This window comes from Poecilia reticulata, linkage group LG15 (assembly GCF_000633615.1).
Source record: "Poecilia reticulata strain Guanapo linkage group LG15, Guppy_female_1.0+MT, whole genome shotgun sequence".
In the NCBI taxonomy this organism is placed as follows: domain Eukaryota; kingdom Metazoa; phylum Chordata; class Actinopteri; order Cyprinodontiformes; family Poeciliidae; genus Poecilia; species Poecilia reticulata.
The window spans coordinates 7,960,895-7,978,462 of NC_024345.1; the positions used below are offsets into that span (position 1 = coordinate 7,960,895).

The 17,568-nt window shown below is 37.7% G+C and overlaps 1 protein-coding gene and 1 long non-coding RNA gene across 6 annotated transcripts in view; one reads left to right on the plus strand and one right to left on the minus strand.

The window, feature by feature from the left end:
- Window positions 1-17,568, minus strand: part of LOC103476621 (protein kinase C epsilon type-like) — a 242,914-nt gene that overhangs the window by 144,059 nt on the left and 81,287 nt on the right. For all 5 annotated transcript variants that reach the window (XM_008429095.2, XM_008429094.2, XM_008429093.2 and 2 more), the window contains exon 2: window positions 3,529-3,592. In XM_008429095.2, coding sequence (XP_008427317.1) covers window positions 3,529-3,592 — 64 coding nt within the window. The remainder of the gene's footprint in view (window positions 1-3,528; window positions 3,593-17,568) is intronic.
- LOC103476619 (uncharacterized) overlaps window positions 17,118-17,568 on the plus strand; it is an 8,355-nt gene continuing 7,904 nt past the window's right edge. Inside the window, exon 1 of the long non-coding RNA XR_535512.1 lies at window positions 17,118-17,471. This is a non-coding gene — a long non-coding RNA (uncharacterized LOC103476619). The remainder of the gene's footprint in view (window positions 17,472-17,568) is intronic.

A 17,568-nucleotide genomic window follows, 5' to 3' on the forward strand; every position in this document is an offset into this window, starting at 1 on the left:
TATTAGAGATGTGCCGATCAGGTTTTTTCCTGCCGATACCGATCACCCATGGGGGCCGATCACCGATACCGATCACATAATTATTTTTAAACAAATTTTTTTATCATAAACACAACTGGTTACATTATATGGAAAAAGGAACCATGAATTCACCTTAATTTAGACAAAAACTCGTTTTTAATAACTTTTTCCAAGAAAAAAACAAAACAGGCATTGTGCAAATTGTACTGCTATCGATAATACTATCTTTAACAGATTGATAACATATGAAGGCTCTGAAGAGGCTAAATAATGCAAATAGCCAAAATAAACCACATCTCAACATTGCCAAAAAAATTCAAGTATAAAACTTAACATTTAAAGGTAAAAACAGGTTCCATTACAATAAACAATCCTGAGTTACTGAATGAAAACTTCTTGTTAGCATGGCGGCTAGCTGATTAGTGCTAGTTCTGATTGACTGTTTCTGACTGAGCAGAGTAATTATGCAGAACAGGGAGGAGATCGATTATTTTTTCAGAGATTATTTGTCTCATGTTAGGTCAGCAAAAGTTTTAACGTTTGTAAAATGTATTTTTTAAGTTAGATGCTGCAGCTTTAAGCAGAGGTTCGGTGTGAGAGTCACTACCAGGTGGAGCAGAAGTGGTGCTCCGTCTGTGAAATATTACTACCTGTAGCGCGTAGCGGCGGTTCAACAGCGAGAGTAGAACCAGCGTCTTACATTGCAACTCGAAGACTTAAATAATTTTGCGGGTTATTTGTTTAGCTTTCTGACCGTCATGGTAATCCGTGTGAGTGTTTGTAGCTGTGCGCTACTTGACCTGCTATCTGATCGCTCCGTATGTCTTTTTTACTGCAGTGAGCCTCGATGTAGCCAAACTCCGTCAAGTATGGCATTGTTTGTATGCCATATTAGATTCGTCGTGTTGATGCATTTTGACCCGCTTCACCCCACGTGCTTCAATTTTCCGCCACAACACGCAAACTTCCCCATTCACTCAGTGCGTTATAGTTTCACATCGCTTAGGATTTGTTGCTGCGCGTTTGCTCAGTGTGAAGGAAAGAGGAGACCAGCTTCACAGGCAGGCTGCGAAATGAGATGCAGGTGATCGGTTTGTGTAATCGGCAACAAGAGACTGTGATCGGCGATCACCGATCATACACTTTTTCACGGAAATCGGCCGATTATGATCGGTGGCCGATCGATCGGTACACCTCTAATATATATATACTAAAACGTAAAGATTTTTAAAAATGTTGAACTAAGTGGGAGTAGCTTATTGTTAGCTAGCTGAAAAAAGGTTGATAAAATGGTGAATGACCACGGCCTGTTCAGTGCTTTGTCAAGTCTGGTGACTAAAAAGCACTTTACACTGCAATCAATCAGTCTCCCTTTCAGACACAGACTGATGGTGGTAAGCTATACTGCAGAACAGAAACTTTTACATTTATGAAGTCATTTAGAATATTATTATTTTTTAAATGTATCTATGCAAAAGTATAAGCAAATAATGCAGTTTCCACTATTTCATAAAAAATATTAGTTTTTGAAGAATGTAATTAAGCAATAATATTTTCAGATATATATAATTAATGTAGCATAAACAACTGTTTAAATCTCTGATGTAAACACCAACACTTTTGCCTTAATGAGTATGGAGAGCCATTTCAGCCAAAATTAAATAAATGTGTGAAATAAATAAAAAATGAGTAAAATAAATCAAAAATGAAGAAAATGAGTGAAATAAATAAAAAAATTGTTAAATAATTTAGCTTTTTCATTAACCCAATTTTTCATTTATTTATTTTTCATATGATCAATTTCTCAATTTCCGTTTTATCATTAATCTATTTTTCATTCATTTATTTTTCATGTAAACATTTTTTAATTTACCTTTTTCATTAACCCAATTTTTCATTTACTTATTTTTCATATCAATTTCTCAATTTCTCTTTTTCATTTATCTCTTTTTCATTTATCCTTTATACATTTTTCATTAATCTATTTTTCATTTAACCACTTTTCAATTTCCCTATTTCATTAACCCAATTTTTTCATTTATTTATTTTTCAGATTATCAATTTCTCAATTTCTATTTTTCATTTATTTATCTTTCATTATCTATTTTTCATTTGTCCATTTTTCATTTATCCCTTTATCTATTTACCCATTTTTCATTAATCTATTTTTTAATTTAACAATTTTTCAATTTCCTTTTTCCATGGCTTACGATTGAAGGCTCGGGACACCTTCGTAGCTACCAGCTGTGATCCAACTATAAGGAGCAGACTTTACTGTACATCGTAAGTGAACTGCAATATCCAGAGGCAGCTCTACAGAGCATCGGGCTGAAAGAATTTGTTTGTTTTCCAACTACAGTCATATTTAATCAATAGGGCTCAATTACGATAGTGGAAGGTTTTGAGTTGATCTCGGCAGTAGGTGACAAACTGAACGCCTCCAGGATGTTGAGACCAGCACGTCCTCTGATCCAATACATCTTATTAAGGATAAAATCAACAAAACGTGTTCAAATTAATGGCCCAACAAAATTAATAATCTCAGTAATTATTATTTAAACAAGAGAAATTGAGAAATTGATAATATGAAAAATAAATAAATGAAAAATTGGGTTAATGAAAAAGCTAAGTTAAAAAAATTGTTAAATGAAAAATTGATTAATGAAAAATGGTTAAATGAAAAATAGATTAATGAAAAAAAGGAAATTGAGAAATTGATAATATGAAAAATAAATGAAAAATTGGGTTAATGAAAAAGCTAAATTATTTATTCAACAATTTTTTTATTTCACTCATTTTCTTCATTTTTGATTTATTTTACTCATTTTTATTTATTTCACCCATTTATTTATTTATTTAATTTTGGCTGGAATGGCTCTCCATAGATGAGAGCATGTTAAGAAATGGTAATGCTAGCTTTAGTATTTAAGACTATGTCTATTTCATATTTTTATTTCAGTAATTATTCATCTTCAGATCGGTAGTAAATAGATAAATTAAATTAACCTAGAGCCACATAAAGTAGCTTTTGTATGCATCAGGAATGAAAGATGAATTGGTTTTATTTTATACTATAACAAAATTTCCTATGAGTTGTACATTTTCGAAATTTAATATTACAAATTAAATTTACCATAAAAGAACAAAAAGGTCAAGTCATCTATTCTTCATAGGGTGTTAAAATAAGACAAATAATAAGGCATATAAAGCCGTGCCATAATGTACAAACACACACGACGCCTCGATGAGTCAATGGAAACCTCAAAATTAATGCAAGATGTTGCAACTATTGCAAGTTGCATTTGCTGTGCTTCTGAAACCGGTTGGAGTCATTTTTCATAAAACAAGAAGCCATGGAAAGCAATAAGAGCAAGACTGAAACTATTATTTAAATGACTCCATCAGCAGGTAACTCAAAGAAATAAGCAAGAAATAAGCACTCAATCCAAAATATAGGACAATTACACAACAGCTTCTGTTAGCAGATCCACACCGTGATGAACTTACCTTCACTGGAAGATCCTGATAAGTCAACAACAACAAAGACTCTCCCCTCCGGCTCCAGATCAATCTGTTGACGAAGAAGAAACAGTCATGTGTGAAAATTTTGGTTTAATTGAGTATTCTAAGCAATTTCATCAACAGAGTAGATTTTAAAATCTGTATTTTGTTCAGTTCTTTGAAAAGTGTAATAAAAGTTCATATTTAGACTTAGACAAAATACGAACATTATACAAACATTGAAACATTTTCCAGCAGAGGAAGCATCACGTTGTTGGATGAGAAATTATTCTGCAGATCTAACATAAGCATAATTAGAAATCAGGCAAAGACCAAGCTGATCTTGAGATGCGAACAAATTAAATAATCTAACTAAATCTTTCTTTAAATCTTTATTGTCATTGTCACAAGAACAACAAAATTTAAAAAGTGCCTTAAGTCAGTGCATATGCTAAAAGAAAGAAAAACTTGTGTCACACTTTACATAAACTGTAAGAAATACATAACAAGTAGGTGATAAAATAAAACTAATAAATAAGAATAAGAATAACCACATTCTCACACACATTATTGATAATGATTAATGGTTATTTGATTGCATTTAGTTTTGTTATTGCTGTAGGATAAAAACTGTCTCTGAATCGGTTGGTTCTTGTTCTGATTGCTCTGTATCGTCTGCCTGAAGGCATCAGTGTAAACAGAGAATATCCAGGATGAGAAGTGTCCTTTGTGATGAGTTGTGCCTTTTTTTAGACAGCGGTCACTGTGCAAGTCCTCCAGTGAGGGGAGAGAACAGCCAATGATTTTTTGGGCTGTATTCACAACCCTTTGTAGAGCTTTCCTTTGAGCCACAGTGCTGTTATAACTTACGCAGATACAATAAGTCAGTATGCTCTCTATGGAGCACCTGTAAAAGGACACCAGCAGTTTCTCCTTGATGTTATTCTTCCTGAGAACCCTCAGGAAGTATGGTCTTTGCTGGGCCTTTTTTATCAGCTCGAAGGTGTTCACGTTCCATGTGAAGCCTATCAGAGCCTATGTTTTCAATCTGTTAAAGATAGTATTAGCTTTAGCAGTACAATTTGCACAATGCCTATTTTGTTTTGTTTTTTTCTTGGAAAAAGTTATTAAAAACAAGTTTTTGTCTAAATTAAGGTGAATTCATGGTTCCTTTTTCCACATAATGTAACTGGTTGTGCTTATGATTAAAAAAATTATGTGATTGGTATCGGTGATCGGCCGTGATTGGCCTTCATGGGTGATCGGAATCGGCAGAAAAAAACCTGATTGGCACATTTCTAATTTTAACACAAACCACAGATGAATAAATGTAACATATTTATTGAGATTCCCAATGGTGTTAAAGGAGCTGGCAAGTTTACTTTGTAAAACTTCAAAGAACAGTATTCATAGATTGTTTTGTTACTACAGCAACAATCTGATGCTGAGTTTAATCTCTGAGTTTGAGCTCTTTTTGTTCACAAATACAAATTAGTAAACTGTAACCAATTGCTTTTTAGGTTGACCAATTAAACTACTCTCCCTGTCCCAGATTAAATCTAACACAGAAGCTGTTAGAGATGCTGATGTTTTTAGCAGCAAGAGGGGTTCTTAACTCGTATTTAGAAATGGGATCCAACCGACCCCACACCTGTAAAACTTGTATTATTTACCACAGTCCTCTACGTCTGCCCCAGTCCTTGCATGCACAAGGATTAAGTCAAATTCTGCCCAAGGCCTCATACAGCATTGGACTGGCCCTGCATGATGAATTAAATCCGCTGCACTATGCAGAGATGCACAACAAACGAGAGATTAGGTTAAATGCTGATAATTGCCTTTAGTAGCTCTTCCACTTTGTGTCTGTGTCACGAGGATGCTTTGATAGCAGCCTTAAGCTCATCCAGAGTATTGGGTCTTGTCTTCACAATATCCCACAGATGGGTTTCAGGTCAGGAGAGTTGGCAGGCCAATTGAGCACAGTAATACCATGGTCAGTAAACCATTTACCAGTGGTTTTGGCACTGTGAACAGGTGCCAGGTCGTGCTGAAAAATGAAATCTTCATCTCCATAAAGCTTTTCAGCAGATGGAAGCATTAAGTGCTCCAAAATCTCCTGATAGCTGCTGCATTCAGCCTGCCCTTGATAAAACACAGAGGACCAACACCAGCAGCTGACATGGGACCCCAGACCATCACTGACACTGGACTTCTGGCATTTTGGCATTTCCTTCTCCCCAGTCTTCCTTCAGACTCTGGCACCTTAATTTCCGAATGACATGCAAAATTTGCTTTCATCCGAAAAAAGTACTTTGGACCACTGAGCAACAGTCCAGTACAGCTTCTCTGTAGCCCAGGTTAGGCCCTTCTGCCGCTGTTTCTGGTTCAACGGTGGCTTGACCTGGGGAATGCGGCACCTGTAGCCCATTTCCTTCACACGCCTGTGCACGGTGGCTCTGGATGTTTCTACTCCAGACTCAGTCCACTGCTTCCATAGGTCCCCCAAAGTCTGGAATCGGCCCTTCTCCACAATCTTCTTCAGGGTCCGGTCACCTCTTTTCGTTGTGCAGCGCTTTCTGCCACACTTTTTCCTTCCCACAGACTTCCCACTGAGGTGCCTTKATACAGCACTCTGCAAACAGCCTATTCGTTCAGAAATTTCTTTCTGTGTCTTACCCTCTTGCTTCAGGGCGTCAATGATGGCCTTTTGGACAGCAGTCAGGTCGGCAGTCTTACCCATGATTGCGGTTTTGAATAATGAACCAGGCTGGAAGTTTTTAAAAGCCTCAGGAATCTTTTGCAGATGTTTAGAGTTACTTCGTTGAGTCAGATTAGGTTCATTGCTCGTTCAGAGAACTTTTTCATGATATGCTAATTTTTTTAGAAGGACCTGTACATAAACTTTGCTGGGAAGACAGAGAGCCACACGCTGGGCAGTATGTAAACGGTGCATATAATTCTTTGTTCACAAATACAAATTAATCTCACCGCTCCCTCAACTAGGGTTGCCACCTTTCAGAAATTAAAATAAGGGACGCCCACCACGGCACGTCGCTTTACTCTCATGGATGGGGTGGAACATCCGCTGCAGTGATAGTCATTATTTTATGCCGGTGGTTTTATGATTTACATCAGGATGAACATGAAAATAAGAAGTGACTTAAGAAACTTACAGGTATATATCAAGATGTTGTGCTATTGCGGGTCAATTTCAAATTAGGTGGTCATGTTGGTCCCCTTCATGTACTATATGCAAGTACACGCAAATACACCCACACAGACACACACAGATAAGTATAATGGAATCAGAATAATTGTTTTGAAATAAAAGGCAAAGAAACACACCAGGAAGTGAGGTAATGCGTATGTGCACATTGGTAAAACATTGCTGGGTGTTAAAACCTGTTTGTGGAAGCATCAGGCTAGGATTTTCACACTTTCCAGTGGAGGCTTGTGCTGACCACAGCATCCATACACCACCACCCTATACCCCAACTGACATACTAATGCACTCACAACCAAACAGCACTGAGAGAAGACATGGCGCACCAAATGTCAGTGGGTTCAGTATTACAAACAGTGAGAGAAGGAACCCAGAGAGCTGAATGAGGGGGAGGACAGAGAAAGTTTGTTCCAACATCAAAGTGCAGAAGAAAGGGAGAGAGGAAAGTTAGCAGATGAGGGTATGCCTGATTAGTTTTTATTGTTAAAACCCTTTGGTTCAGCCAGCGTTCGCTCCATATCAGTGTTGTTCTGCAGCCTCAACACAAAGCAGGACAATACGAGTGTTTTGAGGTTTAATAAGATAATTATTCTCATCCATCTGCATTTTCTGGAAGGAACGGAAGGAAGGAAGTTATTGTGGCAGATGGACAGATGATGGAGGCACAATATTACTATGAGTCTGACAGAGGAGGAGCTATACAGCACACATGGCTGAGTGACTTAAAAAACAAGAACCATTATTTTCCATTTCTGTCATTTGTTCTAATATGGAAATCAACCCTCAAAGCTGCTTTTCACCCCTGGCTTTTAGATTTATTGGAAAATATTCACCAAGTAGCACACTTTAAATGACATTTTTGTCATTTTATGATTTGACATAAAGATCTCGATATGTTTGTTTACTAATAAATCTGTATTGATGACAACAACGCAAACAAACACACACGCACACACATGCACATACACGCACACACACACACACACACACACACAAAACCTCCCTTCCTCTGAGGTCACAGCCGTCCATTCCTCCGTTGCTCACTGAGTGCGTTCAGACTCGGGTGCAGACAGTCCCTAAAAATAGAAAAGAAAGGAAGGAAAAGATCTCTGCGTGTACTTGTGTACACCGCTTTCTACAAGACGGAAGAGAGTGAGTTCAAATGGTGTTCCCCGTCCATCAGAGCAGTTGGAAGTCAAAAAGCACAGGAAGGATGTGCAGATGTGGTGCAGTTTCACTTTTTGACTTTTATAAAGCTGATAAAATCTAAATAAATAAAAAAAAGTCTCACAGCTTCAGGACACTTTGCTACTTTAATGGCTGGATAGGGATGTTTCAAAGTGAAGAGAAAAGCTTGTCATAAGTGACTCTGCTGGAAAGCAGGAACATTGGGTGTATGTTGGGTTTGTAACTGTTAAGATGATCAATTTTGATGAGCAAGAAAGAGTTTAATTCTCAGGCCCTACCAAACATTCCACCGTTTGCTGTTAGATATAACAAAGCATAAGCATATTACAACACCAACACAAATGCAAAGTAAAGCCACAGATTCCACTCAAGGTGTATTCATGCCTTGATTCATTTATTTCATGTAAAATTAAACCTTTGGTTTTCTTCCATGTGAGATCATTTGTTTCACAGGGGACAGTTGTTGCAGTTGTACAACATACTTATGTTTACATACCAAGAGTTGGGTTACTCTTAGTATGTGCAAAAAGCTTGATTGAAGCTGCACATTAAGCTTTAATCAAAAGCTGCAAAAGTGCAAAGTGTTAAAACGCTCAAAGGTGCTCCACAAAAAAAGAACAGAACATTTACAGAAAGCTAAAGTACTGAAAGGATTATTTTAGGGTTCAACAAGAAAAATAGCCAAACTTTATGTGGTCTTCACATTAACTCAACAACATTGCATAAAGTAATTAAAAAATTTAATGGAACAGATTTTTTTTTTTTTTTTTAAAGCAGCTCCATGCAATGGACATGGATGTGGTCAGGGGCGGATCTACTGGGGCGGCATTTGCCACCCCAAATGAGAGCCTTGCCACCCTTGTTGCCACCCCAGCTAGCGACAATGAATTTAATAAATAGTTGTGGGAAATCGGACATTAAGCGCATGAATCTCTTTTTTCCGACAACATTGAATGCAACACAATGTAACCTGACACCTACTGCTAAGTAGCGGGAAGTGCGAGAGAAGGACAGAGCATTGATGGATATATTACTGGACATGACGTGACTTATCGTGCGCCATTGCCGTCCATTGGTCAGGAATATCGGTGGTCAGGAAACTACTACAATCACGCAAAGAATCAGAACAACGAATGCAATGTTTAGCAGTTAATTCAACCATAGATAATGGTAACATAGGCTTCAGATTTAACAGGTGAGGAAAACGTTTAAATTTAAAGAAAACATTGAACAAATGAGCAGTGGGTCAGTTATGCTAGCCTAACTGTTGCCAACCTTCTCTATTGACTTTGATAACCTTAACATGTGCTGTGCTGTTCAGTGTTTTGGTTCCGTACAGGTAAACAGGTAAACCCGCACACCAAGTCATCAGTAAAGCAGCTGTTTAAATCAGCTAATCAACCCCCGCTGTGTTAAGGCAAAAATATATTAATGACAATATAGACATTAAGCCTGACAGCATAATGTAACAGACTGAATGTTCTGTTTTAGTGTTTTTGCTACTTTTTTGTGTGGGAAATGTTAGTTTTTGTGGTGTTGATTCCCCTGATCGGGAATCTCTGCTCTATCTGCTCATTGAGCTGTTGTCTGTTGGTTGCCATGGCAACGGGTTGTGTAATACCGTTGTGGTTGTGTAATACCGACATACAGAGAAGAAAAACCGAAACAAAAGTGGTTGGAGTTATTTTTTCGTTATTTCTTTATCCATTTGAATTTTGTTACTTTATTCTTAAATTTCTATTTTTTGTATTATTTACAGAGTTTATTTGTAGGTTGATAATTGTTGATTTTATTTATTTTTAGTTTTATTATTTTTCTTATTTATTTTCTAAATTTAGACAGGAAGTAATGTGGGTCAGTCCACTTTCTATAAGTGTAGGGGCCTGGTGAAGGACCAGCAGGCATTTGGGTTTGGGGCCGATGGTTTTTAAGAGAGGTAGCATGAGAACAAATGAAAGTTTGATCTCTGTAATTGTTTGGTGAAAGAGAAAAATAAATCACCAAGAACAATCAATAAGTTTGGACATTGAACCTTCTTTTGCCTGTGTCAAGAAACATGACCCCAGTGCCTCAGTAGTAGTTTGGTGGAACTTTTATTGGATGTTTGGCTTGGCAAACAGTCAGAAGTGGTTCTGTCTAGTTTGGTTCTTCACCTGTTTATCAGCTTTATTGTACCTTTATTGTGGCACACTGCAGCCGCTGCAGTTCATAAAAAGAAGCGACAAAAACTGAACTAATCCCCTCTGTTCGTAAAACGTGGTGATATTTATAACAGTCGTCAAACTATGGCTCCCACAGCATATTTAAAATAAAACGATTGACCAATATAGATAGAAATTCGCCCCTTCTTGTATCTTAACAGAACTTAACAGAAACTAAACTGTTTATAGATTTCAGGGTTTCCTCCAGTGTATTATAAGCCTGGCGGGCCACCAGGCTTTCCTTGTGCCCTCACCGGGCTTAGCATTGCAAATTTAAGTTTTTTTTTTAATGTTTGCATTTTTTACGACGTTATAATTGATGTTCAGATATTAATCTTCTAATAACTCATAATTATCAAGTGATATTTTCAAATTTCCTGTCAACTTTAATCATTTTTAGCCCGCTGACGGCACCCAACCACCGGGCTTAGCAAGTCTTCTGGGGGAAACCTTGGATTTGTATCATGGAAAATTTATCAAACATCAGTTTTCTAATCTTTATTTTAAGTCGTATTTAATAGATATATATCTAATAACAAATGATGGTGCTACTAATATTTTCGTGACAGATTTCTGTTCGTCGTGTATTGGGACAAAATAGTTTTCTAGACATAACTCAATGAATCACATAGCGACTAATAGGCGATGTCCAATCCAATAATGCATATCAATGAAAGGCGTAAAAATAATTAACTATACATTAAGAAATTGTATTTAAGCCTCGGTGCTACATGAAGCTCATTTTGAAACAATGCCAGTTAAAAACAAATATATACTTCCACCCCTGAAAAAATCCCTGCCCCCTCTTGCCACTCCATAAATATTTTTCTAGATCCGCCCCTGGATGTGGAGCAGTAAAGCAGACTGCCACTGTACTCCAGCCTAGTGGAGACATGTTTTCCATTTTGACCAATCATGTTTTATTGTCCTGAAAATTGATGAACGAGCCTGGGTTTGGCTATACTCAGGAGAACAATACTTTGGCTGGTGCCAAGAGTGAAGTTTGACGGAAAGATTGTTTTAGTGTGGGATTGCTTTTGAGGGTGTGGACTTAACCCCTTTAGTTCTAGTGATGGGAACACTTAGTGCTGTGCCATTCTGGATAATTTCATGTTCCCAAAAGCATGGGGTTGACCTTGAGCCAGTGTAAAAAGCATATTACATAAGGTCAAGGAGTCTTAACATTCACATCACAACTTTGAAAACCTTTGGGTTGAATTAGAGTGGAGATTGGATGCTACAACACTGCATGAAAAGTGAAATTTTCAACAGCTATTGACACCTATTTCTGCCATGCACATGGAGATTGAGGGCTATCGACAAGAGTTTTTTTGTCAGAATGGAAAATTGTAGGGCACTGCCAAGATTTGTCAAAAATTGTGTGTGTCCTTGTTGCCCCATCACCCCTGTCCCTTTGGGCCTAGAAGAGGCTTTCATATTTAAAAGAAGTTGCTGGGAGCCATGCAAATGCAAATGAACTCTTGAGCACCGGCTTTTCAGACTGTAGTCTCTGTTGTAGTTCACCCATTTTACCTTCTGTGCACCGCCCAGGTCTGCTTACCAGTTCCAGGACCTGACCAAAACCCCTCAGTGTTATTACCTTGAGAAATAATGAGATTTGGTTAAGTAGAAAACAGACATTAATCCCAAAAATGTTCTAATGTTACAAGTCATACAAATGGAACAAATACAGAGTGACATTCACCAGCACTTGACCACACTTAGCTCACCTTAGGGATGTAACCAAGTGTGTATATCAAAGTACAATTTTCAGGGTAAATCTGATTATATATTCTCAACATTGCATGTCGGTCAAGCTCATCCAAGATTGTGTGGTGGAATGCAGACAGAGTACACATTTCCAAGAGAAGTGTTTCTGCTGAAGTGAAAACACTGAGCAAAAAGCACATCAGTTGTGTCATCATGAGACAAAAAAAACGACACTTTCCACACAGGAAACAAACTAAACTCTAAAGGAGTATTAAAAGGAAAAGAACTATTCTCCCCTTGTTCTTGGACTTCTTTTGAACTCCATTTGGTTTTGAAGTATAACTGATAATTATTATTATTATTTCTTGTTGGTTTGTTTGTTTCCCCCCTCCCCTCCCCTTGTTTCTTTTGAGCAATTTATTTTTGTTAAGTTGTTGCTGTTATTATTATTATTATTATTATTATTATTATTATTATTTCCGCTGCAATAAATAGCAATATAAACAAACCTCTTTGCATCAGTTGCATCAATTATTCACCGCAATCATGACTCCATGCCATACCTACTTCTGATTCTACAAAGTGGTTAACACTACACCTTGCAGTCAGACTTGCACATTTAACAAGAGCGTTACATACATGTCGTTAAGTTTTAAATTAGCATATTTTAAATTTATTTTCTTAACAATTGGTAGCTATGCTAACTAAACTGAGCATTCACATTTGAATCTGCACAGCTCTGTGTTATGCTAGCAGCAGAATGGCACAAATCGAAGGGGAATAAGGATGAGCAGCACCACATGAGATTTTGATTGACAGCACTAAAACTCTCCTGCCACTGACTGGTTGTTTCTAGCACTGGGATAAGGTAGAGAAAATAGACTTTTCACAAATTACCTCTCATACCATACGCTCACAACAAAATGACAGTTTTTAAAAAAATGTGAAAAAAATATTTATATAAAAGTGACATTGCAGCTTCAATTTCACCCAGAAGAGGATGGGTCAGGAGGGACGTGGGTTAGAGCTGCTGCTGACTGACTCATCTGTTGTTAAGTGGTAAAAAGTACAAGGGCAAGTTAAATATATGAATATGTTGGTAATTTCTTTCCTTAATTCATTAAATATTAGTGAAAAGTAGGTAAAAACTAGTTTGTAGCTAAGCTACAAACTTAGCTTAGCTAAATGGTTAATAATCTCACAGTCTACCCACCTCTCTCGGAGGAAAACCGGGTTAAATAAATTAACACTCTTGCCTTTTTCTCTCTTTTTTTTGAGAACCTGATTTTATAACTTTTCTTAGCAGCATAGTAACTGCCACAATCATTCGTGATTTCCACTGGCTGCTGCTAACAGCGTCACTCTCAAGCATTCCAAGCAGGAACAAACCATTTAAATGCAGATGGGGGGTTTCAGGGCAAATATGGATGTGTGTTTTTTGCTCTGGGATTGGGAAGTAGGCTGTTGTAAACAAATATTTTAGTAGATGAGTAATCTATTGATTGGATAAAAAAATGATAAAATAAAATATTGGTAAATCTTCCATAACACCAGCGTTACTATTGGATATCAATATCAGTCCATTTTTTCATATTTGAGCATCCCTAACAGTTACTTTTTTGTAGTTTAGAAAATTAACCTGCAACAATAATAGCTCACTTTCTAAGTTAACCTGAAGAAAAGTTATACAAAGATCTGAAATTATACTCAATTTAATAATAAAGAGCCAGGTTCATAAATACGCTTATAAAAAATGTCTAAAATCCAGCTTTTAGTTTAACAGATTAACTCTCACCTTACCCCATACCTGTCCAGCTTTGGGTTTGAGAATATGGGAAATGTCGCCTGGAGTGGGGGAGGGTTTGGGGTGGTGGTGGGGGGCAGGCGAGCGAACGAACATGAGATGGGGGTGGAGGGGAGGAAATAGACCAAGGGACAGACGAACATAAGTCCAGGGACCGGTAGACCAGGGGACGAACGTAAGAATGGGCGGGGGGGGAGAAATATGGGATATTTACTGCACCTTCATTCGTCACACTCAAACTCATCTACCAGCCATGTACCGCCACGATGATTTCCGCCACTCGTTTGTTGAGACCAGGGTGATATGAAATTTATTGTGCTATTCCGTAAAGCTGCACTTACATTGTAACCAGGGTTTCCCCCAGTGTATTATAAGCCTGGCGGCCCGCCATGCTTTACTAGCCCTGCCGCCAGGTTAAGTGTTGCTTGTTTACGTTTCTAAGGGGAAAAAACAAAAAAAAACTAAATCTTGGTTTTTTTGGGGGTTTTTTTTTAAGCTGGGCTGCATATGTCTCTTTTGCTCTTAGTATTTCACTAGCAGAGAAGATTCATTCCTAAAGGATAGATTTATAATAGATAGGTTTATAGTTTATGCATTTAAACCCGAAAGCGCGCGGACCAATCACACAGCTGGCGCCTCGGCGTCACTGCTTTACCTCAGCTTGTGTGCGCCTCCTTTCACTCAAACTGGACACATGCTGACCTGTATGGATATTTACATAAACCTACTGGGAGGAATTATGATCCTTTGGAGAACTCTAGTTAAGAGTTTAAACCCCACCGCGTTAGCTCTGGTTGCGCAGCTCTGTGTGAACCGCAGAAATAAGTTGTAGCGAATTCAGAGGTGCGCGTTGTAGAGTGGTGAGAATGATTTATCTTTGTGAACGAACAATTATATGGGGCGTTTACATCTCAACACGCTGCCCAGCATGTGGCTCTGTGTCTGTCTTCCCTGTAAAGTTTATGTTTGTGGTCCCGGTTGGCCGGAGAGTTAGTGGATAATGAGCAGCGCTAACCTCATCATGCAGGTTCAGCCCGGTGAGGAGCTTTCGCGCTCTCCTCGGAGATCTCTCTCACGCTGATTTTATATTATTTTAGTATTATTTTTCCGGTTACATGATGCATCAAACCATATCAAATGCGTTGTCTACTTAGAGTTAATGCGCGCGGCCACGCAGAGATCTGAGAAACTCGTCCCATAAACTCGACCAACCAGAATAGTCTCTGTGTCGCTTATTAAAAACTCAACAGACACGAAATGGAAGAGCTACTAAAGCCACATTAGCAGCATTAAATTAAATCTCCCATTTGTTGCGGATCTCTGCGTAGTGCAGCAGATTATGTCATCATGCAAGGCTGGTCCAAGGCTGTATGAGGCCTTGAGCAGAATTTGACTTAGGGGCCCCTTTTGTTCCTAAAAATGTCAGCACCTCTAACAGCTTCTGTGTTAGAGTTTGTGAAATATGGGAGAAGGGAGTAGTTTAATTGGCCAGCCTAAAAAACAGTAAGTTCTAATCGCAGTTTACTCTTTTGAATTTGTAAATTCAAAGATTAAACTCACAGCATCAGATTGTTGCTATGGTAACAAAACAATCCAACTATGAATATTGTTCTTTGAAGTTTTACAAAGTAAACTTGCCAGCTCCTTAACATCTTGTATTTAAATGTTAAACAATTTCAAATCATTTAATTTATGTATGCCTAAACAATTGAAAAAAATTTAACAGCATTGATAATCTCAAAAAACTAGTGTTTTTTGAGATTATCAAATCTCAAAAAACGCTAAAATATTAGCGTTTATGGGGCCCCTGAAGCGCTTGGGGTCCTGATGAACCTGCTGACTTAATTTGGATTAAACAGAAGTGCAAATGTGTTGTTTTTGGACTAGTTGTGGGTTCAAATAGCATTTCGCTGAAGATCTTTTCCCGTAACATATAAATTACACAGTAATACTTTTACATTTCCTGTCAACTTAACGTCTTTTAATACAAAAACACGGTGGACCGCCTTAACGCCCCGACCACTGGGCTTAGCAAGTTTTCTGGGGTAAACCCTGGTAACCATCAACTACTCAGCCGCCCGCCGTTTTCAGTCTATCCGCTTACCTGTATTAATACTCCCGTAGCACTATTCCCGCCTTTCGCTTTGAACCAGCAGCTCCCGGAGGAGAAAGGCTGCCGTACTCCAGGCATCATGCCATTCATTTTAAGGATGCTTGTTGAAACTATGAAAACCTGGGCATTATCACCAATTAATAAAATCCTCCACGGGCCGAACTTGAAGATTGCCTCTAACATTTAGTCAACAACTCAGAGGTGGAAATGAGAGCTCTGCGCACCGTAAGTAATGTAAGTAATGTTCCGGTCGGAACACGGTGAGCTAAATAATAAGGTATAAATGAACTAAGCTTTGAGGCAGGTGAACTTTCCTAGAGGAATTTTAATAATCGAGATACTCAACTTACTCAAGGAATCGTTTCAACCCTAGTGGGAACATAAAATTTTTACTGCTAAAAACAATCTTTGAAAATACAATATGATTAATTTTGTAATTGACAAGCCCCCGATTTTTTTTAAAATTTCTATTAACAAAAAATAAATGTTGGTCATGGCCCCTAGAATTATCACTTTTGCCCCCTATACCGCGCCCCTGTTTGCACATGTAAAATTTTGGTCATTATAGTTCCTTTGGCATACTAAGCTGTTTAAGTCTTCTGAAATCGCTTCCTAATCTGGACTTTGTGATTAAACATTCTCAGTATTTAATCACAAATACTGGAATACTGGCAAAAAAACCTGTATTCCAACATGTACTCCTTCAAATGGAGATGTAAATACATGTTGGTGTTGCAGTGCAATGGGCCAAACAGATTTTAAGATATCTGTAGGTATCGTTCAGTTATAGAAGTATGCCATGAAAAAGTATAATTGGAGAAAGAATATTCAAACAATGATCTATCTTATCCATTAAAATCTATTTTACATGTGTTTTAGGAGCACTGAAAAACATAGTTTTGGTTGAATGGATGATATAAAAGCAGAATATGCACAATTACATACAATAGACTTGTTGAACATGATCTTACTTTAACATTCCTCCCATCTGAAAATTTATCATTGCATAGCTTAATCAAAAATAATTCAAAAAACATGTTCCGGAGTGGTTCATTGTACAGAAAATATTTTTGTTAATATTCAAACTAACAGTTAATGTTCCCTGATTGCTTTAAAGACCCAGAGTCATGCCCAGGGGTGAAAGTAGTTTTAACTTTTTGGGGGTATTATGACAAAATATATATACATACAGTTGCATCTTTTTGTGCTTTGGAGTTTCTGTGCTGATTAAATTTTTGCAAAGCGATAAAAGCTGTGTAGCTCTTGCAAAATAGAGCTGTATTTCCCTCAGTCCACTACCCAATGTTGACACGTTGAGATGCCATGAGACCTAAATTCTGAACATCATGGTGTAGCCGAGTTAAATTTATAGTTTTTTATTTTTTATGGTGAACCTTCTCAAAACGCATGATTGCTGTCGCCTTTGTACTGCAGTGGGTTATTTCTGTTTTATACYGTTTTTATTTTTGGACTCTAGTGTGGTTCCAAATMCATCCCCATTATATATGTATATTTGTTTTTCTTTGGGTTTTGAATTGTATTTTATTTTGATGGAGAAGCTTTTATTTTCTTGTTTCCTGTTTCTGTGTCACATCCTGTGAGTTCGTGCCGTCTCCTCAGTTCGCGCCGAGCTGCGCTGGGGAGAGGTAAGCGCACACAGTTGTCTTGCAATTGTGGATTAAAACATTCAAAACGTTGTATAAAGAAAGGGTATGCTGCTCGATTCATAAGTTGTAAATAGTTGTTTGTCCTATTGATGTTTAGCACAGCGCCGTTCTGGGTATTTAATTCCCACGGTTTCTTACAT